At 55.8% G+C, this 22,566-nt stretch overlaps 1 protein-coding gene across 1 annotated transcript; it reads right to left on the reverse strand.

The window, feature by feature from the left end:
- Positions 1–2,362: 2,362 nt before the first annotated feature.
- On the reverse strand, positions 2,363–21,781 carry Xrcc1 (X-ray repair cross complementing 1). Its single transcript, XM_051207193.1, has 17 exons — positions 21,692–21,781; positions 21,139–21,231; positions 11,565–11,681; positions 8,897–9,055; positions 8,286–8,360; positions 8,081–8,192; positions 7,603–7,712; positions 7,425–7,530; positions 6,982–7,240; positions 6,628–6,744; positions 4,730–4,829; positions 4,457–4,586; positions 4,133–4,187; positions 3,902–4,038; positions 3,017–3,107; positions 2,626–2,701; positions 2,363–2,533 (listed from the first exon to the last, which is right to left on the reverse strand). Exons 1-17 carry the CDS (start codon positions 21,740–21,742, stop codon positions 2,420–2,422), a joined length of 1,902 nt encoding a protein of 633 aa, XP_051063150.1. The 5' UTR covers positions 21,743–21,781; the 3' UTR covers positions 2,363–2,419.
- Positions 21,782–22,566: the final 785 nt, after the last annotated feature.

Raw genomic sequence — 22,566 nt, forward strand, 5'->3', positions numbered from 1 at the left:
TAAGCGTGTGCCACCATACCTGGTCCCTTTTTGGTGTTTTAAGATGAGGTTTACTCTGTAGCCCAGGCTGGCCTTAAGCTTATGGCAGTCTTCCTGCAGCAGCCTCCTGAATGGGGACTGCAGGTGTTTGCCAACACTCTTGGCTGACAGGGTTGCTGCGAACTGTGTGTCATGCCAGGACAGGTCAGGTAGGCGTCTGAAGTCTAGAATCAGCTGGAAGAGCGAGCAGAGTGGGCCCTGCAGCCTCCAAAGGCCTGCCCCAGTCACACCAATTGTAGCCTAGACTCCCCCAGACCAGCTGCTGGAGAACATCTGTCTGAAGCCATCAAGTCCATGGCCCCTGACTTCTGTACCGGGAGTGCGGCCGCATCTGACAAGCCACTGACCCACTGACCAAATGCAGAGCCCCAGAACAGGGCCAGTGTGACCAGTGAGTGACAGTCGAGGGCAGAGATCCACCGATCCACCCGTGGCTAGGAAAGGGGCCGGCACCTCCCAGAGGAGGTCATCCAACGGCCAGGTTTCAACCCCAACTAACCCTGGCCCCACCCCATTAAGTCCAAACTCCTCAGCCTGGAGTTCACAGCCCTCTAGGGCAGCCCCATCCAAAAGAACTTTCTCCAGAGTGTTTTGAAATGTGTGGCTCTGTGACTGAGGACCTGAAGTCGGCCTCCCTGCCTGCCTTTTCTCTCCCTTCCTAGTCTTGGCTCCCCCCCCCGCCCCCAACCCCAAGAGGGAAAGTATGGTCTCACAATGCACCTTATGCTGGCCTCAAACACTTAGCGATCCTCCTGCCTCCACCTTCAAGAAGCAGGGTTATATACCATCATTCCTTTACGGTAAATGGCCACCTGTATCTGGTGGCACTTTCCTGCCAAATCTGCCCCAGAGCCCTTCAGTGTGAGCAGCCTCAGGCTACCCCCCCACTCAGGCTACTCCCCCCACTCAGGCTACCCCCCCACCTCAGGCTACCCCCCCACTCAGGCTACCCCCCCACTCAGGCTACTCCCCCACCTCAGGCTACCCCCCCACCTCAGGCTACTCCCCCCACTCAGGCTACTCTCCCCACTCAGGCTACTCCCCCACCTCAGGCTACTCCCCCACTCAGGCTACTCCCCCCACTCAGGCTACTCCCCCCACCTCAGGCTACTCCCCCCCACCTCAGGCTACTCCTCCCACTCAGGCTACTCCTCCACCTCAGGCTACTCCCCCACTCAGGCTACCCCCCACTCAGGCTACTCCCCCCACTCAGGCTACTCCCCCCACCTCAGGCTACTCCCCCACCTCAGGCTACCCCCCCACCTCAGGCTACTCCCCCACCTCAGGCTACTCCCCCACTCAGGCTACTCCCCCCATCTCAGGCTACTCCCCCACTCAGGCTACTCCCCCACCTCAGGCTACCCCCCCACTCAGGCTACTCCCCCCACTCAGGCTACTCCCCCCACTCAGGCTACTCCCCCACCTCAGGCTACTCCCCCCACTCAGGCTACTCCCCCCACCTCAGGCTACTCCCCCCACTCAGGCTACTCCCCCCACTCAGGCTACTCCCCCCACGCAGGCTACTCCCCCCACTCAGGCTACTCCCCCACCTCAGGCTACTCCCCCACCTCAGGCTACTCCCCCCACTCAGGCTACTCCCCCCACGCAGGCTACTCCTCCACCTCAGGCTACTCCTCCCACGCAGGCTACTCCCCCCACTCAGGCTACTCCCCCCACTCAGGCTACTCCCCCACCTCAGGCCACTCAGGCTACTCCCCCACCTCAGGCTACTCCCCCCCACTCAGGCTACTCCCCCACCTCAGGCTACTCCCCCCCCACTCAGGCTACTCCCCCCACTCAGGCTACTCCCACCACTGGCTTTGCCCATCACCCCCTTCCTCCTGCCTTGATTCCCTAACAGCTCTGCTCCATTCCCACCTTCAACATGGAGCCTTGAAGGGGCCTCAGGTCTGGGTGACTTGATGAGAACAGCCTTACTTCCCTCCATCCTGCCTCCTGAGTTGGACGTAAGCCACACTGGCAAACACTACAGTGACTCCAGGAGAGGAACCTGGGATGCCAGCACATGCTGTGAGCACCCACGCCTCCAGCTCGCAGCCCGGAGAGACTCCTGACATTGATGGTGCAGACCAAGCTGGGGGACAGTGTTGAGTGGAAGTTTCAAGTCCCTGCCTCCTATCACCAGGGCTTCAGACGCTGGGGGACAGAGCAGTTCCTCGGCAGATCTCTCGAAGAGTCCCACTCGCCTCTTCCCAGACCGTAGGACGGGGTCGCGGGGCAGCCCAGAGCCCTGGCCGGCACAGAGGACGAGCTGAACCCAGACAGAGCCTGAGCTGGACGCTCCTGAGAGAGGAACAACGGCTCCAAAAAAAGTCTCCTTTATTAACTCGTGTGTATACACGTGCACAGGTGTGCACGCTCAGGCCTGGGGCACCACCCCATAGAGCTGGTGAGGGAGTAACCTCTGCTTCTCGTTACAACTGTAGATCCACCGGGGCCGCACGAACGCCAGGGAGGGGTTGTCCATCAGGGCCTGGGGAAGAGGGGTCCACATGGGATAGAATCAGAGGGCAGAGGCAACTTGAGAGTGGTTGGGGTCCCCATCTCTGCCCCTCCAGGGCTCACCTCCTCAAAGCTGGGGTCCCACTCCTGGGCTGTGATGACGAATTGGACCCGCTCGCTCATGTAGTCCTCAAGCTCACTGGTGGGAGAGAGGAGGGGGCTGTGAGCGACCTGCCCGCTCTGAGGTATGCCATTGTCCACTGAGAGACTCCCACACACGGCAGCCTTGACAAGTCATACCAGCAATGCCCACGGAGCTAACCCTCTCAGAAGGGGTTAGAGAAGAGCGGCCAAGCCTCCCGGGCCACACAGCGCAGTGGCCGGGGCTGGCACCTGGACTCTGAGGCCTGTGCTCACCCGGCTGGGCACACCCACATCATCCTCCCTCAGCCCACACCCTCTAGAGTCAAGCTGCCAGCGTGCCCGTGGACCCACCACCAACCCCGCAACTGACCCATTGAAAGCTGTCACATATCGGATGAGCCTCCTCCTCTCGTCCCCAGGGAACTCCCCGTACAGGAAGAAGTGTTTGCCCTGGAAGAAGTCTGTGGGAGAGACAGGAAAAGGGAACAATCCACCAGGACCGCCGCAGAGAGGAAGGTGGAGGCGCCCGTCGGAGGATGAGGTGCCCGCAGAGTGGCGACCCCTGACTAGTGAGCTCCAGGCTAGCCCCCACCCAAGCCGGCAGAGAGAGGCTCCTGTGGCTGAGACAGCCGGGCGGCTCTCACCACTTCACCTCTGCTGGCCTGAGCCAGTTTCCTTTCCCATCCTGATGTGACTTCTCAGGTCACTGATTCGCTGTCCTCATTCTGGGAGCTTTGGGGGTCAGAGTTCCGCCCTGCCACCCCCGCAGCCTGGGAACCGGCCTGTCCGGTGACCCGGCCTCCCTGGCTGCACCTGAATTCTTTCTTCTCCCCTGGTCTCCTAACCCTCCTCTCTTTGTAAAAAAAAAAGAAGGCTCTTAGTCGAGTCCAGGTTGGCCTTGACCCTGTGACCTTTTGCCTTGGCCTCCTGAGCCTGGGATAGCAGGCCTGAACCACCACACCCTGCTCTCCTTCCATTCCTGACCCCACAAGGGCCAGGCACCCTTCTGCATGCCTGCAGTCTTCCCTGCCTTCTGGCTCCAGCAGGGGGTGGTAGCACACATGTGATCTAAGAACTGGGGAGGCTGAGGACAGCCGTGAGCGTTAAACACACACCGTGCCGGGTACTCAGGTGTCATGGGGCAGCGGACAGAGCTGAGCGTGGGGGCTGGGTGAGCAAATAAGGTCACACACAGCGAGGTCACTGGTGAGAGCAGGGAAGGGGGCCAGGGGCGCAGACGGCGGGGATTTCCAACCTGGGAGCTCTGGGATTGGCAGCTCAGCGTCTGTGGAAGCCTCGTTGTCGGTGTTCTCGTCTGTGGAGCCAGCGTAGGGGTCATCGCCATTCTCCCCGGGAGCTGGGGGCCGCCTCTGCTCCCTCTGCTTGGCCACCCTGGGAGGCCAAGGGTTGTGGAGGGTGAGCACTTGGAGCAGACAGCCACACCCAAGGTCAGGCGGCACCTAGCCCACCCTGCGCCGCCGCGTACCTCCTCAGCTCATCCTCAGTGTCTCCGGAATCTTCCACTCCATCGTCTTGTCCTTCTGCCAGTAGCAACTCAGTCAACAGGCTTGTTTTCTGGGGAGTCTGTTAACACCCTCTCAGGATGGCACCCAGAGTGCAGCCAGGGGCTGCGAACTCAAACTAAGTGGCTCTCAATCTAGACGTCTGGACCCACAATGCCCCCTCCTTCACTCCAATCGCCTGGATACGCTCCCAGGAATCCGGACCCCAGCACGGCCCTCACCTCAGGGCTGCAGGCCCCGCCCTCCTCCCCACCGGGAGCGCAGAAGCCCGTCATTCAGGCCCTAACCTGATCGCTCCCCCTCAGTGTCACTGCTGTCCGGGGGTCCGGGTGAGGGGGCTTTGGTCTCTTGTGCAGCGGGTGGTCTCTGGGGTGAGCTGGGCCCTGCTGCTTGGGTCTTGGCTTTGGCCGGGGGCCGCTGAGGAAGGAGGGCTGAGTGAGATGGGGCAGTGTGCGGCTGTGGACCACCAGCAGGGGGCAGGAGCGGGAGGCTGAGGCAGCACAGAGGACCGCGGCGGCCCCCAGCACTCCCTCCCTCCCGGCCAGCGAGGGGCATCAGACCTTCCGCGGAAGCTCGGGAGCTGGGTCTCCACGGCTCTCACTCTCACTGTGAGAGTCCTCCTCGTCCTCACTGCTGGAGCCAAGCCCTACCATGAGGTACCTAGGGGAAGAACCGGGCCTCAGACACAGAAGGAAGGGGCTGTAGTAGGAATCCACTGCCCCTGCCCTTCTCAGATCCAGAGGGGTCCACGGCTTGCCAGGCAGCTCAGTCACCCGCAGACTCCCTCCTGAGGAAGATCTGTTCCATTTGAAAGAGGAGAAAGCAATATGACCCCCACTTCCCCCAGCAACAAGGGGAATTATCGAAAGAGGTGGAACTCTGAATCTGGGGACTCAGCCAATCAGATCAGAGGAAAGCAGAGTCTGCAGTGAACATCCTCAGACTTACTCACTACTCCCTAACAACATGGTGTGAGAAGGGCTTGTGAGAAGGGCTTACGTGGCATCTACACAGACACAATCCTGGTTACAAATCATCTTGAGAGGAGTCTGAGGCAGGAGGATTGCCAAGTTCAAGGCCTGCCTGGGCTACAGAGTGAACTGAAGTCCAGTCTGGGTAACTTAGAAAGGCCCTCCATCAAAATAATAAATGAAAAGGCTAGGGATACGGCCCAGTGGTGGAGCCCCAGCCTGGAATCCCCCAGTGAGGGGCTGGGGTGTGGCTCAGTGGTAGAGCCCCTGCCTAGAATCCCCCAGTGAGGGGCTGGGGTGTGGCTCAGTGGTGGAGCCCCTGCCTAGAATCCCCCAGTGAGGGGCTGGGGTGTGGCCCAGTGGTGGAGCCCCTGCCTAGAATCCCCCAGTGAGGGGCTGGGGTGTGGCCCAGTGGTGGAGCCCCTGCCTAGAATCCCCCAGTGAGGGGCTGGGTGTGTGGCTTAGGGGTTGCTTAGCATGTGGGAAGCCTTGGGATCAGTTTCTAATAACACCGCGCATGCGCGCACATGCACACACAGACACAGACACACACACTCACACACACAGAGTATGTGAGCCTGGGGAGATGGTGAAGAGCTTATATGCTCACAGAGGACCCACGTTTGACTCCCGGCACCCACATCAGGAGGCTCACAACTGCCTCTAACTCCAGCTTTAAGGGATCTGACACCATGGCCTCCTCAGGTACCTGAGCACACACGCATCCTCCCACACAGTCACACATATAATGTAAATAGCAGTATTTATAAAATCATGTGGAAAGATATGTGCACTTTTCAGTAAACACTCTGCTATTTTGTGTAGCTTGTGGGTATGCGTGTTTTTGAGGATTTACTTATTTTTACTTTACATGTATAAGAGTTTGCCTGCATGTATGTCTGCTCATCATATTTGTGCCTGGTGCCCACAATGATGACAAGCAGTCATCAGATACTGAGACTGGAGTTAGATGGTTGTCAACCACCATATGGTTGCTGAGAATTGAACCCTGGGTCTCTGGAAGAGCAGTCAGTGCTCTTAACTGCTGAGCCATCTCTCCAGCCCCAACCATCATCAGAAGTTTGATCCTCTGAAGATTGTGTGTTGTGTGTGCTGAAACCAGCCCCCACTTTGACACACTAGGTAACTATCGTGTGTATGTGTGTGTGTGTGCATGTGTGTGTGCGTGTGTGTGCATGTGCGCTGAAACCATGCCCCACTCAGACACAGCTCCAGCTCCCTGCTTCAACCCAAAGCCTCTGCATACAGCAACCTGCTGTGTCCTTTCCCTTCTGCACAAAACAGCTATCACGGAATCTGTGACCCACCTAGGTAGTCACTTCCCACCTGGAGGCCATGTCCCTCTGGCTGAAACCAGCCGATGCTGGTTTGAGGTCACCTGAGCTTGCCCAGGCTCTGCATCGCCCAGCTCTGGGGTGAGAGGCAGGTGTGTGAGCTGCCTGAGAGGCGGGGCAGCGAGGCCTCACCTCTGGGAGGGCAGCCGGCGGCGCATTCGGTAACAGTCCAGCACCCATTCTTTCCGCACAATTCGGCCTCCGAGGCCCAGGACCTGGCTGTACTTGGGGGTGTTGGCAAAGGCACAGCTAGGGATGTAAAACAGGGGTGTCAGATGTGACCAACAAATGAGACGGGGTGAGAGACAGACAGAACAGAGATGGGGCTAAGGACGAGGGGAAGAAAGCAGAGGAAGTGAGGCAGGAGGCAAGGACAGACAGACAGAAGGAAGGAAGCGGGGAGGGAGGGCAGCAGAACAGGGAGAGTGAAAACGAGAGGGCAGTCCAGGGAGCGGTGGGTGGCACGGAGGAGGCATGTCAGCCTACATGAGGTGTGTGCTGTCCGGGGTCCAGTCTGGCCGGTACTTGGCCCCCAGCTCCAGGGCCTTGTCCCGAAGCTCGGAGCGGAAGGGGTTCTGGAAGCCACTGAGCACCACCACCACGCCCTGCAGGATCTTCCCCAGCTCCTGGGGGCCAGCTCGGGCTCCCCTGGGCTCCGTGCCTTCTCCCCGGGGCTTCCCTGGGACCGCCTTCTGTGCTGGGGCAGAGGCTGGGGCTGCAGCTGGGGGGTGACTAGGACCAGACACTGGGGAGTCAAAGAACAGAGAGTCAGTGGTACCCTGGGGTTGTGCCCCCAGCAACCTTATTTCCCAGACGCGGAAACCAGGCCCTCTCGAAACCCTTCTTGGATGACGGGGTCAAGCCCCCAGCCTTCCCTTATGACACACAAGCCAGGGTCTCTGCAGAATTAAGGAGTCCAAATTGCTTACGTTTAGGTCTCTTGAGGGTAGGTGGCCCTGCTGAAGGTTTGCTGGGAGGCTTCCTGTCTTCTAGATTCAAGTCCAGTTTCTTCTTCCCTTTGGGAGACTCCTGAGGCTGAGGAGGCAAGGAAGGGCTGAGGCCCCCGGCTCCTCCCATTCTCCACACCCCAGTGTGTGAGGACCTCACCTTGGAAGAGCTACCCAAAGCCTTGGAGACTGGCGAGGCTGAGGAGGCTGTACTAGAGGCCTGCAGCGTAGCTGCTGCGTAGCTGGGTCCAGCCGGGTCGCGAGCAGAGGCTACAGAGGGAGACGATGAACCGGTAAGAGGGCAGGGACAAAGACACTTCATCCCGTCACCAGGTTTCACGTCACTCCCAAACCCAGAGGTGACCCAGGGCTCGAGCCCTTCCTCAGACTCATCAGCCCAGGCCCAGCCTTCCGCCCTGGACGGCCTCGTCCCCAGACCCAGGGGTCTAGCCATGGCCCTCAGGGCTTAGGTTTCCTTTTGTTAAGACAAGTCAGGTGTCACACAGTCTGTGCTGAACTCAAACTTCCCACCATAAGCGCCTCATCTCCCTGGGCTGAGATTTCAGGCGTGGGCCTAGGCGCTGATCCCAGGCTCCACGCTAAGCGAGTGTTCTGCCCACACGAGTCCCCACGCGCACCTGGAGGCGTCTTGTTGATGCGACTGAAGAAGAGAGCCCCTGGCTTTAGAGAGCTGGTGCCGGCACCCTCCTCTTTCACACGGAACTGGCCGAGCTTGGTCACTGTCACCTTCTAAGGTCCCGCAAGGTCAGTGCTGTGGGAAGGCTGCTGGCAGGCAGGGGTGGAGGGGAGGGGGAGGGCTGTGGGGGTGACGGTGCGGCTTACCTGGGATGGAGCCTCCATCTCATCTTTGTCTGGAGGGCTGTGAAACCGCACAAAACTTAGGCCATAGGGTGAGTCCTGGAACGGGAGGTGTCTGGGTAGCACAGAGCTGGGCTCTCATGCCCGTCACCGCGGAAGCCCTCTCTGGCTCCGTCGGAGCAGGAGTCCAAGGGAGGGACAGTCAGGACGGTAACATTAAACCTCACAGAGCCCTAACTGCAGACAAGGCCAGGGTCAGCCCTCGACCTGCTCTTTGACCTCCACTGCAGATGGAAGCCAGCTGGCCGGCGGCGAGTCCACAGCCGTGTGCCCTATCTCTGTCTGGGGCCATTTATGCAGGACTACCAGGGCTCTCTGCCGCTCTGCTGTCAGGGTGCAGAGCTACAAGGTGGGCGCCTGAGTGACATTACACTGGGCCCGATGGGCCTCAAGTCACCCTCTAACACTCCCTCCAGACTAAGCTGCTTGTCACCGGAGGACCCCAAACCCATTGCTGGGAACACGGACACCATGATCCCACGGGGGCAGCAGCTGCCCAGTGCTCAGCGCCCTGGACCCAGGATGGCCCCTGGGACACCCTGCCCTGGGCCACATCTCTGCTTCCACATAGGTACCTTGCTGTATGGCTGGCTGCACACAATTTTGACGCGGTCCCAGCGCTTCTCCGCGGCTGCCCGGACTAACTTGTCGGGTCCAAACATACGGACACGGTTGGGGTTTGAGCCTCTTCGGCTCTCAGAAGGGGACATGAAAGAGGAGGTGACCAGAAGGACCTAGGGAGGAGACAACATAATGGACGAGGAACAGAGCTCCTCCTGGCGACAATACAGAGGCCCGGATGCCCTAAGGAACCCCAGCAGGAGTCTCAGTGAGAGGCAGGGTTCAGATGTTTGCAGATACTCGGCTGAGTCAGCTCAAAGGCCGGGAGAATTACAGGACCCAAATCCAAAGATGGAGAGAGCAGCGTCAGCTATTAAGGGATGCGTCCCTGCTCACACCCACGGGCAGGGGTGGCAAAGCACATCTCTGAGGGCCAGCTTGCCCTACCAGGCTCTGCCGAGAGGGGGAGCTAGAGAGGCTGCAAGCTGCACGGCAGACTCTGCAGACGTTGGGAGGCCACCCCAGCTCTTTCTGCCACACCAGATGAACCCGGTTTGCAGCATCCTCCACTAACCCCTCTCTGGGTGACACAGCAGTAGAAAGGGCGAGGCACACCTTCTCTTCTGGCCCCCATGACTCCTCCACTGTGACATGCTTCCACATGCCACCCTGCCTCCTGTTCCTCGTCCCAGGGGTGACAGCTGCCCTGCCTTCTCTTCTTCAGACCCCAGTCTTACAGCACAGCCCGTACTTACGGCCTTATAATAAATTCTGTCCACAAAAGTGATGGGCATGGTCTCTGGGTCCAGACCACGGCAGGGGCCACCACACAAGCAGGAGCGTGGGTAGCTCCATCAAGACTACTCAGGGAAGCCTTGCCTTAAAAAATAAATAAGCCAAGCTGGGTGGCGGTGGTGCACACCGGTAATCCCAGAACTTGGGAGGCAGAAACAGGCAGAGTTCTGAGTTCAAGGCCAGCCTGGTTTACAGAGAAAGTTCCAGAACAGCCAGGGCTACACAGGGAAACCCTGTCTGGAAAAACCAAACCAACCAAACAAACAAACAAAAAAAAAAAAAAAAAAAAAAAAAAAAAAAAAAGGAGACTATAACACTACGTCTCTTGGTGCCCAGCTCTAGGGAAAGGAAACAATGAAGGCCTCACTGGCCTCCATTCTACTTATTACACAGGGACAGATTCTGAGCTAAACTGCAGGGCTGGGCTTCTCACCGAGGGAGGGGGTGATGAAGGGAAATGCAACCGGCAGCTGCTACCCACACTCAGTGGCGGAGAGCCCCAAATGTCTCTTCCTATTCACTGTAAAGGGAAGCCACTCTGGGTATCACACTGCCTTTAGGCTTCCAAGTTAACCTTTTACTCTCTAGTCTGGGCTACCTCCAACTCTGATGAATCTCTTTTGCACAATTTCTTATACTAGGGATGAAGGCTAAACCTTCACACACGCTCAACAAGTGCTCTGCCACTGAGCCACACCCCAGCCCCTCACTGGGGGATTCTAGGCAGGGGCTGTACCGCTGAGCCACGCCCCCAGCCCCTCACTGGGGGATTCTAGGCAGGGGCTCTACCACTGAGCCATGCCTCCAACCCTCACTGGGGGATTCTGTGCCCAGTCCAAGGCTTATTTCCAATCCTGTAATCAATAACTTCCTTTTGGTGTATATTGAACAGGAGAAACCAGGCAACATGTATATAATGAGACACAGGAACTACAGAGGAATTTTAGGCACAAGCACACAGAAATGGAAAGTGCTGCTCCCACTGAAAACATCTAAGCAAGCGCTCCACCACAGATCTACAGTGTCAACGCCAACCCTATGTTTCTTTTGTTTTTATTTTTGAAACGTCTGGCCAAGTTGCTCAAACACTCTACATAGTAGCCCAAGCTGGCCTTGAACTTGCAAACCTCCTCTCTCATCCCCCAGAGTAGCTGGCATTACCAAGCCTGTCTTTCGCTGAGACCTGGGTGGAGGAGGAAAGACAGGCTGACTTTGCAGGAAATGCTGCTGCTGCCCTGTGACCTGGAGGGGGAAGCAACCTTGACTGACTGACTGATCTGCCATTTCCTCCTTCCTTTGATCTTCCAGCTGTCCGTAGTTCCCATAAGGAAACCAAGCACTTTAAGCCCCTGACCTCCCATCCAGCTGTGACTAGAACCTGAGACTTGAGTGAGTACAAGTTCCATTTGAAACTTTGCAGAGGCACAGCTGTTTACAGACCTTGGGAGCGCAGGCCTGAGCTGGCCACGGCACCCTCCAGATGGGCAAACACCGATTAAACACACACAAGAACAAACAGTCCAGCTATTATGAAGGAAATTCCGACCCATGTCTTACAAGAAAAGCAGTACTTTTTAAAGATTTATTTTACTTATATGTGCAAGGGAGTGTTGGAGCCTATGGAACCTAGCAGTGTGGCCCCCCTGGAGCTGGGGCTACAGATGGCTGAGCTGCCAGACAAGGTGCTGAGAACGGGCTCAGCTCCTCTGCCAGGACAGCACTCCCTCTCGACTGCTGACCCAGCTCTGCAGCTCCTCCAAGAACCGCTCTGTACCAATTCCCGTGGACTCCCCCAGAAGGTAGGCTGGGAGGGTCCCCCACCCTCATGTAAGCAATAGGAGATAGCAATGGCGATTCGGGGTATCAGCGTCTCCCAGCCCTGCTTACCTCATAGTCCTGCTCACCAGCTGTGGCCCCTCCGGCCGAGCTGCCCACCAGCACCTCCACAAAGGCCGAGCCGTCATTCCCAATGTCTATGCTGTGTATCTGCTCCTCCTTCTCCAACTGTGGGCAGAGAAAGGCCACCGTGAGTTCTGCCCTGGCTTGCTTTGGAACGGGGGACCAGAACTGAGTGGTGTCGCGATGTCTCTGGCAGGCAGCCTGGGACATGACATGGAGCAGAATTCCCTGAACCCATGCACACGCATGCCATCCCCACTGTACACCTGACCTCTCCACACTCCCACCTCCCGACGGGTCCACTGCCACGCACGCTCCTTGGTGGCAACAGCCAAAGGCATAGCTAGGCTCACTTGTCATACAAAGGACACATGACTCCATAGGCTCCCGAACAAGCAAACAGATGCGTGCAAGGGGCTCTGTGGCTTCTGCTCCTCAGCAAGTCCTGCAAATGGATCCCAGCGCTGTCGCACACTAGCTGTGTGCCCTTGCTGGCTCACCTGCTGGAGCCCCTATGGTCTCATCTGTAAGACAGGGGGCTCTTCCCGTGCAAGCGGCTGGCGGCCGGGCACCCGGCAGGCGCCCAGCAGCTGCCAATTAGGCATTGTTTTAATACTGGCCAACGCTGTGACACTGCTTTCACTGACAGAGCTACGGAGGGAGGTAAAGCTGCGGCTTGGTGTCACAGGCGTGTAAACCCGAGTATCTGGAAGGTGACGGACGGCAGGAGAATCAGGTTTTTGTTTGAGAGGGGGTGGTTTGGTTTTTTTGGTTTGTTTTTGGTTTTTCGAGACAGGGTTTCTCTGTGGCTTTGGAGGCTGTCCTGGAACCCTGGAGCTCTGTAGGCCAGGCTGGCCTCGAACTCAGAGATCTAAGTTCAGCCTACCGCTGACTAAAAGCGTGTGACACCACCACTGCCCCCCCCACACACACACACAGGTGACGCTTTAAAGTGTAGGAAGGGCAGTCAGGGATGGAATCATTTTTCTGAGACAGCATGAAGGCTGCCACCCAGTCCAAACACTAGGCTGAAGCCCCCTCCCCCCGTTTTTGAAGTTTATCTACTGTGTCATATGTGTCTGAACATTTTGCCTGCAGAGGCCTGAAGACGGTGTCAGATCCTCTGGGACTGGAGTGGGACAGCTGTGAGCTGCCGTTCGGGTGCTGGGAATCAGACCCTGGAACAAGTGCTTGTAAGTGCTGAGCCAGCTCTCAGGGCCTCATTTACAGGGCCAACGTCGTCCAAGCTACTTGTAGTCCAAAAGCTGGGCCCCTGGCGTGAGCTGCCACAGCTCCTTTCCGTTTCCTCTCGGCGTGTGTACTGGGGGAGTCGGGACACAACGCATACCTGGGACCCTGGCTACCGTCCCGTCCCAGGAGCTGGGGTTGCAGGCCGGGCCCACTTTGCCAGGCCTGTTCCCTTTGACTGGAGTGGCTTTGTCAGGTGCTGACCTAGAAAAGTCCAGGCTCCCTGCTGTGTCTATCATCTATCTGCGAGTAGGAGCGCTGCTGGATACAGGCTCATTCTTCACCGAAAGAAAGAGCCATTTATGAAGACTCTCACCAAAGAACCTGTGGCCGCAGCCCGAGGGTTGAAGGTACAGAAAGGTGTGTGGGTGTGGAGCAGTCAGGATGGGCAATGCCAAGCCTCCGGCTCTGCAGTCTGGGGCTCTTCCCACTCCCACCCCATCCCGAGACAGGGTTTCTCTGTGTGGCTTGGGAGGCTGTCCTGGAACTCACTCTTGTAGACCAGGCTGGCCTTGAACTCACAGAGATGCGCCTACCCCTGCCGCCCACCCCCCCCCCCAAGCTGGGATTAAAAGTGCATGCCACCCTCACCGGGCTGTCTGGGGTTCTTTTCAGGGTGCTGGATGAGGAGTTATTACAGCCCTCAAAGGCACCTGGTCTTGGGCTTCAAACATAGTCCAGCTGGTGGAGTGCTTGCCTAGGATGCAGGAACCCTGAGTTCGAGCCCCAGGAAAACACAAACAGAGAGAGCATGGTGGAGCATGTACTCCCAATTTGGAGGCACTGAACCAAGGAAAACAACACATTTGCTCAACCCGACCCGACCTGGAGCTAAACCCCAGGTCAGTCCGACCCTCAGGTGCGCACGGCTCTTAGGACCATTGCCCTGCGTGGTGACTCAGCTGGGCCGGAATCTTATTCAAAGCTGTCATGCCTGCTGATGGCCATCACAGCCACACCAACGGGATGCACCACACTGGTGGCTTCCCGCCCTGCTCACTCAGCTCGGGCCTCTGAGACCCGAGATCACAGGACCCTGTGGTCCAGTAAAACCTCCAGAGTATTCGTGAAGAGTTCGCCCTGCTCCCCTCCCGGGTGAGAACATCTGGCTACAACAGCAGGAGGATCGCAAGTTCAAGGTCAGGGCTGCAGAGACGGCTCAGTCGCCACAGCTACTCAAACCCACAAGAAGTTCATAACCTCATGTAATTCTAGGTCCCCAGGGACCCAATGCCTCTGGCCTCTGCAGGCACCCACACTAAAGCGCACCTACCCCTCACACACACACTTAAAAATAAATCCTTTTTTTTTTTAAGCAAATCTTTTTAACTGCCTATCTACTGCCACCCAACACTGCCCTCCTCTGCCGTTCTAAACCTCAGCCAAGGTTTCCGAGAGGCAGCTTTCTCCATTGGAGGGGGGGGGGGTCGTGGTGATAACCCTCCCAGTCCAAGGCCTGCTGGGAGGTGAAGCCAGAATCCAAGGCCTGCCTGGGCCACAGACTGCGTTCAAGAGCAGATGAGTTAACGCAGCAACGGTGGAGTGCTGGTCTAGCCTGCACAGCCTGCTCAATACCCAGCACCACAGAAGAAAACAGAGCAAAACTGAGTGCTCGCGCCAGTAACGGTGGACACAATGCAAAACCTACTCTAACCAGGGCTCCAAGTGCGGATGCTGCAACCACATCCTCGTCACAGATGCACAGCCTTGGACAGGAAGTGTTTCTGCCACCGTTGTGCAGGTAAAGCCCAAGAGAAAGGCAGCCTGCTGTCTGTGTACAGCGCTGCTCCTGGACCCACAGCACTGCACTCGGAGAGAATGCAAGCCAACACAGGACTGTCTGACACTGAGCCCAGCTGACTTCCTGTGTGTTCAACCATTCTTCTCCAGCTACATCACCCATCTCCTATGAAGGAGGCAGAGGCGGAGGCGTCCGCCTGCACACCTGCCACGCCAGAATCTGAAACATTCTTCACATCTCGCCACCGCTCATGCCTTCCTTCTGAGCAAGACTCAGATGTCAACACTTCAGACCAAACGAAGCGGCCCTCTCCATCTCCCACATGGGGTCCCTCTATTCCTAGTCTGCTTGTCTACCCACAGAATCTGGGCTGGCCTGGGGCCCTGCACACACCAGGCAGACCTCTACCACTTTGGTTTTACATACTTTAAAAAAATAAAAACTGGGTCTCATGTATCCCAGGCAGGCCTCAATCTTCCTATGTGGCCAACAATGTCCTTGAACTCCTGATCCTGCCTCGTCTCTTTCTGGGTTAATGCAGTGCTAGGGATCAAACTCAGGACACTACCCAGTGAGCTACACAAACAGCCCCAACCTGGTATTCTATGCTTGCATTTTTGTTCGCGTTTTCCCTGATCTTCCTACACGAGACCGAACGAGATGGGCCACAGGAAGTGGGCCGAGCTGAGCCGGCTGGTCAAAGAGCTGCCCTGCGTGCTGCCCTGGAAATGACAGGGAGGGCTGGGGAAAGGCTCAGTGGGGAGTGTGCTGGCCTAGCATGCAGGAGGCAGCAAACGGAGCTGACTAGGAAGGACGGACGCCAGCTCCAGTTCAGCCTCAGGCACAGTGGGAGACCCCGCCTCAAACGACAGCACAGTGGTGCCCACCCATCATTCAGCAGCGGGGAGAGGGGGGGGAGGGGACCACAAGTCAAGGCCGCCCAGGGTGCACACAGTGAGTGCCTTTCTCAAAACTGAAGAGCCGGCAACGGCTCAACACAAAACAATGGGCTGGCTCAACACAAAACAATGGGCTCTGGGCAGACAGCTCGGTGGTTAGGAGCACTGGCTGCTCTTCCAGAGGTCCCAGGTTCAAATCCCAGCAAGGACATGGAGGCTCACAACCATCCATACTGGAATCCGGTGCCCTCTGCTGGTGTGCAGGTGTACATGCAATCAGAGCACCCACATACATAGCTAAGTAATAAATCTTTTAGAACAGATAGTTTTGAATACGGAAAGGGCTACAGCAGGTGTAGGCTCATGACTGAAATCCCAGCACCTGTGATCTGAAGGCTCACGCACAGAGCAGAGCTCGAGGCCAGCGCCTGGGCTACACAATGAGACCCTGTCTCAAACGACAACACAAGGCAAGCATGATGTGTTCCAGCTGCTGTTGACACTCAGGTGATACACCAGTATCCCCTCGAGGACAGGCGGGGTTGGCAAAGAGGTTGGGCTCCGTGACTGGAAGGAAGCAGGTGACCGCTTGGGCACAGAGCAGCCACGGCTGATACTGCACAGCAGAGGGCTGGAGGAGCCTGTGTGGCAACCCCAGCGTTGTGTAAGTGTTTGGAGAGCACACAAGGGTCGGCTGTCTTCTCTTGTGTTACCACAGTGCTGGCCTCTTGTTTATTCTCAGCAGGGAACAAGGAGCCTGCGCAGACCTCAGCAGGGCCCTATCCTTCCTCTGCAGACGTCTTGGTGGCCCCCGTCTCTCAAACAGCCCTTTCCCGGCCCTGAGTGCTGTGAGAGGCTCCTACCCCCGCCCCATCAGCTCTGGCCCCACCCTGCTCGCCTGCCGGTGCCCTCCCCGTGGGTGCTCAGCCTCCTCTGCTCAAAGTCACCAGACTCCAGGCTGCAGTGAGCAAAGATGCTGGCCTGAAAACCCAGAGTGGAAGGAAAGAGGTGACTCCTTCCTGCAAGTCGTCCTCTGACCTGTACAAATGTACATATGTGCAGCAGTGCACACGTATAAACACACAAACACACACACACTAAACACATATAAACACACAAACACACACACACTAAATAAGTAAGTTAAAAAAAAAAAAAAAAAGGTTCATGCCTTTAATCCCAGCACTCGGGAGGCTGGGCAGGCGGATCTCTGTGAGTTCGAGGCCAGCCTGGTCTACAGAGTGAGTTCTGTGACAGCCAGGGAGGGCACCACGGAGAAACCCTATCTCAAGAGAATAAAAAAAGGCACCAAAAGTCACCAGTGGGGCTGCAGATGGCTCAGGGTTAACAGCGCTTACTCAGAGGTCACAACCACCATCCCTAACTCAGTTCTAGGGAATCCAATGCCTTCTTCTAATCTCAAAGGCATCAGACACTCAAGCGCTGTGTGTCCCTGCGTAAGGAAAAACACCCATAAACATAATTTTTTTTTAAATTGGGAGGGGTGGGCCGAGACAGTAGCCCTGGCTGTCCTGCAACTCTCTTTGTAGCCCAGGGTGGCCTCGAACTCAAGAGATCTGCCTGCCTCTGCCTCCCCAGTGCTAGGGTTAAAGGTGTGCGCCACCACATTCAATTTAAATTTTTCAAAAAAGTAACAGTGCTCATATTTACTTAAAAACCTGACCCCCTTGCTCATTCACAGCATTCAAGGCTCACTGCCTGATACAGGGTCAACTTAAGGAGCCTTTGTCAGCCTTTGTATGCTGGGGTTAAGCCCGTGCTGACCTTAAACTTGCTACGGAGCAGATGACCTTGAACTTCTGACCCTCCCGAGTACTGGGGTGACAGGCGTGCAGCACTATGTCCAGTTTATGTGGAGACAGGGTTCAAACTCGGGACTTGGAGTGCGCCGGGCAGGCTCTCCTCCAACCCTTCACACCCAGCCAGGCAGGCTCGCCACCAGCCCCGCCTCCAAGTGTGAACATGCTCATTATGAGCTGCCCACACTGTGAAGAGCCAGGACTCACAGAAAGCACTTGGCACACACTCGTCACACACTCATGGAATAACTGATTGAGTGAAGACATGGTGCTACACTTGATCCTAACCACAAAGCTGAGAAGTGATGGATGGATGGATGATGGATGAGCTACTCCAAACATCAACGTCTACACCTCTGACTCCAGGTCCCATAGGACCTCTGCTTGTCTCCCGTATTTTCTTCTTTTCTGTTTTGGTTTTTTGAGGCAGGGTTTCTCTGTGTAGCTTTGGAGCCTGTCCTGGAACTAGCTCTTGTAGACCAGGCTGGCCTAGAACTCACAGAGATCCTCCTGCCCAGCCTCCCGAGTGCTGGGATTAAAGGAGTGTGGCACCACCTCCCGGCCCATATTTTCTTTTACATTTAAAGCTCTTTACGTATGTGGGTATTCTGCCTGCAGGTATGGCTGTGCCCTCAGAGGCCAGAAAGGGCTTCCTTTCCCTTGGAATTGCAGTTGCACACGTGGGTGCTGGGGATCATACCCAGGTCCTCTGAAGGAGAAGCCTGTGCTCTTACCCACGGGACACCTCTCCATGTGTCATTTATTTAATGTATGTGTGTTGGGGGGGGGTGCAGGCATGCCATGTCATGCGGAGGTCAGAGGACAACCTCTCAGTCCCGATTCTTTTCATTCCCAAGCACTCTTAGCAAACTGAACATCACTTGGGGGTGGGGAGGTCACCTGATCGTAAGCAAGGCCTGAGGAATCACTGTCCCATAATGAAATCGCCAGCCCCTCCCTTTATATCAACTCGTACATGTTGACAGAGCACTTCTGCAGACATTATGTCACCACCGGGTTTTTACAACCACCCCAGCCTTGGGTGTCTTTATTCTCAATGGGTACGCTTGGAGATGAGAAAACATTTGCCTGAGGTCGGCATGAGTAAGAGGGAGACGTAGGATTTGAATTCAAATCCCCAAACTAAAGGGTAAGCAACCTGGTTCTCACACAGTTTAAAAGACAGGCTCTCAGTTGTATAATTTTCACCGGGCCTCAGTTTCTTTATCTGCAAAATGGGGATAATGACAGTCTGGGTCATGGGGTTTTATGAGGCTCAAATGAATCAAGCCACGTGAGGTGTGTAGGCTGCTGACTGGCAAGTTATAATGGCAAATAACATTAGTTTTCATTACCAGTCTCTGGTTAAGGATTTAGGAGATACTACTTAAACACCTAACGTTGGCTGGCAGATGTCTGTTTGCTTGTTTGTTTCAACTTCTCTATAACCCTCAAAAGGCTCTGTGAGCCAGAGCCACTAAACAAAGAGGCCACAAATACACTCAGTAGTAGAGAGGGTCTGATGAGTCTTGTCCCCGCCAAGGTCCTTCACCTAACACCCCTCGACTCAGAACTGAGGAATGTGGCCAAGCAAAGTGTGTGTGATGGACACTGTGGTTGCGGTGGCAGCTGGGGGCTGTAGCTCAGCAGGGCAGACGGAAACAGAACAGGCTAACAACATTTCCAAAAGCACCATCAAGAGTGGGCTGTCTTAAACTGTCATCCCTGAGGGGCAACAAAGACCTTTACAGCCAGAAATGGGCAGGTGCTACAAGCATCTACTTCTTTTCCCCCACCAATTTTAAAGGGTTATTTTTATCAGCCAGGTGGTGGTGGCTCACAACCTTAAATCCCAGCACTCGGGAGGCAGAGGTAGAGTGGGTTCCAGGCCACACAGAGAAACCCTGTTTTGAAAACAAAATAAGACCAAGAAAGAAACACCGATTTACTCTTAGCATCTTAAATAAGTGTGTGGAAGGAGGGTGTGACCCCAGAGGCCAGCAGTATCCGATCCTCTGAAGCTGCATTTACAGGCTGCGTGAGTCATCAGTGGGTGCTGGGAACCGAACTCAGTCCTCAGGGAGAGGAATTGCACTCTCAACCATTGAGACAGCTCTCTAGGGCCTTCCTCAAATCTCTTGTTCCTTTCAAAAGCTTTTTTCTATTTATTTGTGTTATTTGAGACAGGGTTTCTCTGTGTAGTCCTGGAATTCACTCTGTAGACCAGGCTGGCCTCAAACTCAAAGATCTGCTTGCCTCTGTGCCCTGAGCGCTGGGATTAAAGGCAAGTGCCATCATGCCCATCATGCCCAGTGTCGGCAACATTAACATGTCTTGATCGTAGGACATGAGAAGAAGCGGGGAGGGAAGTATTGGGTGTTTGAGTCTAGCCTATGCCGAGAAGTGAGACCATCATTAAAAAAAAATAAAAGTCACACATGCTCCACACTCAGGTCTTTAAGCCTGCAGAGCTCTGGTTTGGCTTCCGTTAGAACATTGCAAAACACACTCGGAGGCCAGATGTGGGGGCACAACTGGGGACAGAAACAAATAATCATAAGTTTCAGGCTGGGGGAGACACTGATGACCTGAGTTAGATCCAGGGGACCAGGACCCACACACACGTTGGGAAAACTGACTCCCACAAGTTGTCTTCTGACCTCCGTACGCGTGATGCCACAGGACTAGTGCCCATACATGTTCAGAAACATGTCAGCCAGGCTGGGGACTCGGCTCAGTTCGCAGACCTCTTGCCTGGCCTGTAAAAGGCCCTCAGTTCAAACCTCAGTACTCGGTGTGTGTGTACATGTTTGTGTGCATTTTAAGTTAAATGAGAGAAAGGCAAACGGGCAAATGGTAGACCTGATGGTGCCCACCTGGAATTCCTCCAGCCCAGGTGGACAGAGCGGAATCAGGCGTCAAGACATCAGCTTCAATTTAAGAAAACGGCACACACCTATAATCCCAGCACTCAAAGGTGGAGGGAGTCAAATCTCTGAATTCGAGGTCAGCCTGGTCTACGGAGTGAGTTCCAGAACAGCCTGGACTCTGTAGAGACACCCTGTCTCAAAAACAAAACAAAGCGCCAAACAACCAAACAAAACACAGTCAGCTGGCTACATCCAGTTCCCTCCTTATACTTGTTTCATTCACTTTATTTCCTGGCACTAGAATAAAACCAAGGGTCTCACGTGTTCCAGGCAAGCCCTGTAGCTGAGTTGTATTCCTAATCCTTTTGTTAGTAGTCCCTGTGATGCTAATTACTTTGTATGTCTGAGACAAATTCAAAGTTGTCCAGGCTGGCCTTGAACTTCTGACCTTCCTGTCTCAACTTGCCAAGCAACTGGAATCACAGGCCTGAGCCATCAGCTCCTCCAACTTGTCCCTCTTTATAATATAATGAAACTGGAGAGATGACTCTGGTTAAGAGCATTGACTGCTCTTCCAGAGGACCTGAGTTCGATTCCCAGCACCCCACATGGCAGCTCACAGCTCCAATGCACATGAAATAAAATCGGTAAGTTATTTAAAAAATAACAATATAATGAAACTGATTTATGTAGAAAACCTTCATGGCCACCTTCTGGCCCTCACTGTCCCAGCTGAGGCCCAGAGGAAGAGTCAGCCTACTGAAGACACCCACTAACTCCTGGTCACCGCTGGGCTTAGACTGTTCTCTCCTGTGCCAATGGGACACTGGGATTTCAACTTGCCCATTTTCCAAGCAAGTGAGTTGAGCAAAACCTCTCTCTACCATGGAAGGGGAAGAGACTTAACCTACTGCCAGCTGGCTTAGGAATGAGGCCCGGGGACTCACAGCCCAGGGAGGATGAGGAGAGAAAGGGCAGCATCACCTGTAGGACCACAGAGATGGTCTTCTCTCCTGCCTTGGCTGCCCGCCACTTCCGGTAAGTGTCGGCCTTGAGAAGGTTTTCTGCACAATGGGTCTGCAGACAAGAGCAGGAAAGTGGAGATTCGTTAAATAAAGCTTATTTGAAAAATAATAATAATAATTTGCCGGGCAGTGGTGGCGCATGCCTTTGATCCCAGCACTGGGGAGGCGGAGGCAGGAGGATCTCAGTGAATTCGAGGCCAGCCTGGAGTTCCGGGACAGCAGGACTACACAGAGAAACCCTGTCTCAAAAAACCAAGAAAAGGAAGACAAATAAATAATAAAACCAAAACAATACAGTAGTTTCCGGAAACTACTGGCCGACTCTCCGCACTTACCCCCGGGGCCCCCTTTTTCCTTACTTCTGCGGGAGTTCCGCAGCGGCCCCAACCTGCCCATCGCTCGGGATGCAGGTCCGCCCCCCCCCCCCCGCCCCGGGGATGCCTCCCTCCATCTCCGCACTTCCCACGTCCTCAGCCCCCCTCGGGGAGCCCCCGCGCCTCCCCGCCGCTCACCGAGTCCTGGCTGCTGCAGGACACGACGTGGCGGAGGCTGATCTCCGGCATCCCGGCCGCAGGACGAAGGACCAGGGTTCCAGCGGCGGGGACCCCGGGAGGAGGTCGAGGGGCAGCGCGCCCGGCACCGCACGGGACTCAGTGCGCAAGCGCGCGACGCGCGGGCCTTTCAAACCGCGGCGCGCCGCGGCGCACGTCGACACCGCGCATGCTCGGATCGGATGCGCCGGAGCGAGGCGCCCGGTCCCCTTAGCAACAAGCTCTCCCTCCGGCCCCGCCTCTCTCTGCTCCGGCCACTCTCAGGCCTCGCTTCCCGATGACGCACGGACTGGCTTTCCGGGAGCCTAACCACAGGGGCGGCGGCGGGGACTGGGTCCTGCGTGACGCTTGCCCGCTCATTGGACCGTGCGGTTACCAACCAACCGAAGCCTTGGAAACGCCGAGGCTTGCTGAGAGTTTCCCAGAGCCTGCATCCCGCTTGCGAGGAGATCCCCTCCACCTGTTGTTGCGGACACGCTCTGTTCCCTTTCGACAGACGGACACAGACAGACAGGCGCACACAGATGATAAACGGAGATTTCAGAACTTTCTTAGAGCTTGGCTTGAGACCAAAAGAGGAAGAAAGATCTTAAGTAAAACATAAAACATGTTCCCGACAGACAGAGAGAGAGAGAGAGAGAGAGAGAGAGAGAGAGAGAGAGAGAGAGAGAGAGAGAGAGAGAGAGAGGACAGATGACAGAAAGAGCTCTCAGACACTTCTTGGCTCTTGACCTGACACCAAAGGAGATGGAGAAAGACCTTAAATACAAACTATGCGCCATATACACGCGCTCGCGCGCACAGGCTAGCTAGCATGCTGCCACAAATGCCTTTTT

Source organism: Phodopus roborovskii, unplaced genomic scaffold (assembly GCF_943737965.1).
Source record: "Phodopus roborovskii unplaced genomic scaffold, PHOROB, whole genome shotgun sequence".
NCBI lineage: Eukaryota > Metazoa > Chordata > Mammalia > Rodentia > Cricetidae > Phodopus > Phodopus roborovskii.

Bases quoted from the DNA above. Each gene is read 5' to 3' on its own strand.
- Xrcc1 (XM_051207193.1), bottom strand. From the start codon at position 21,742: ATGCCGGAGATCAGCCTCCGCCACGTCGTGTCCTGCAGCAGCCAGGAC. The intron at 6,745-6,981 runs GTAGGCTGACAT...TTACATCCCTAG, and splicing joins CCGGACAGCACACACCTCAT to CTGTGCCTTTGCCAACACCC. The intron at 2,702-3,016 runs GTCAGTTGCGGG...CTCTCCCACCAG, and splicing joins TATGTGACAGCTTTCAATGG to TGAGCTTGAGGACTACATGA.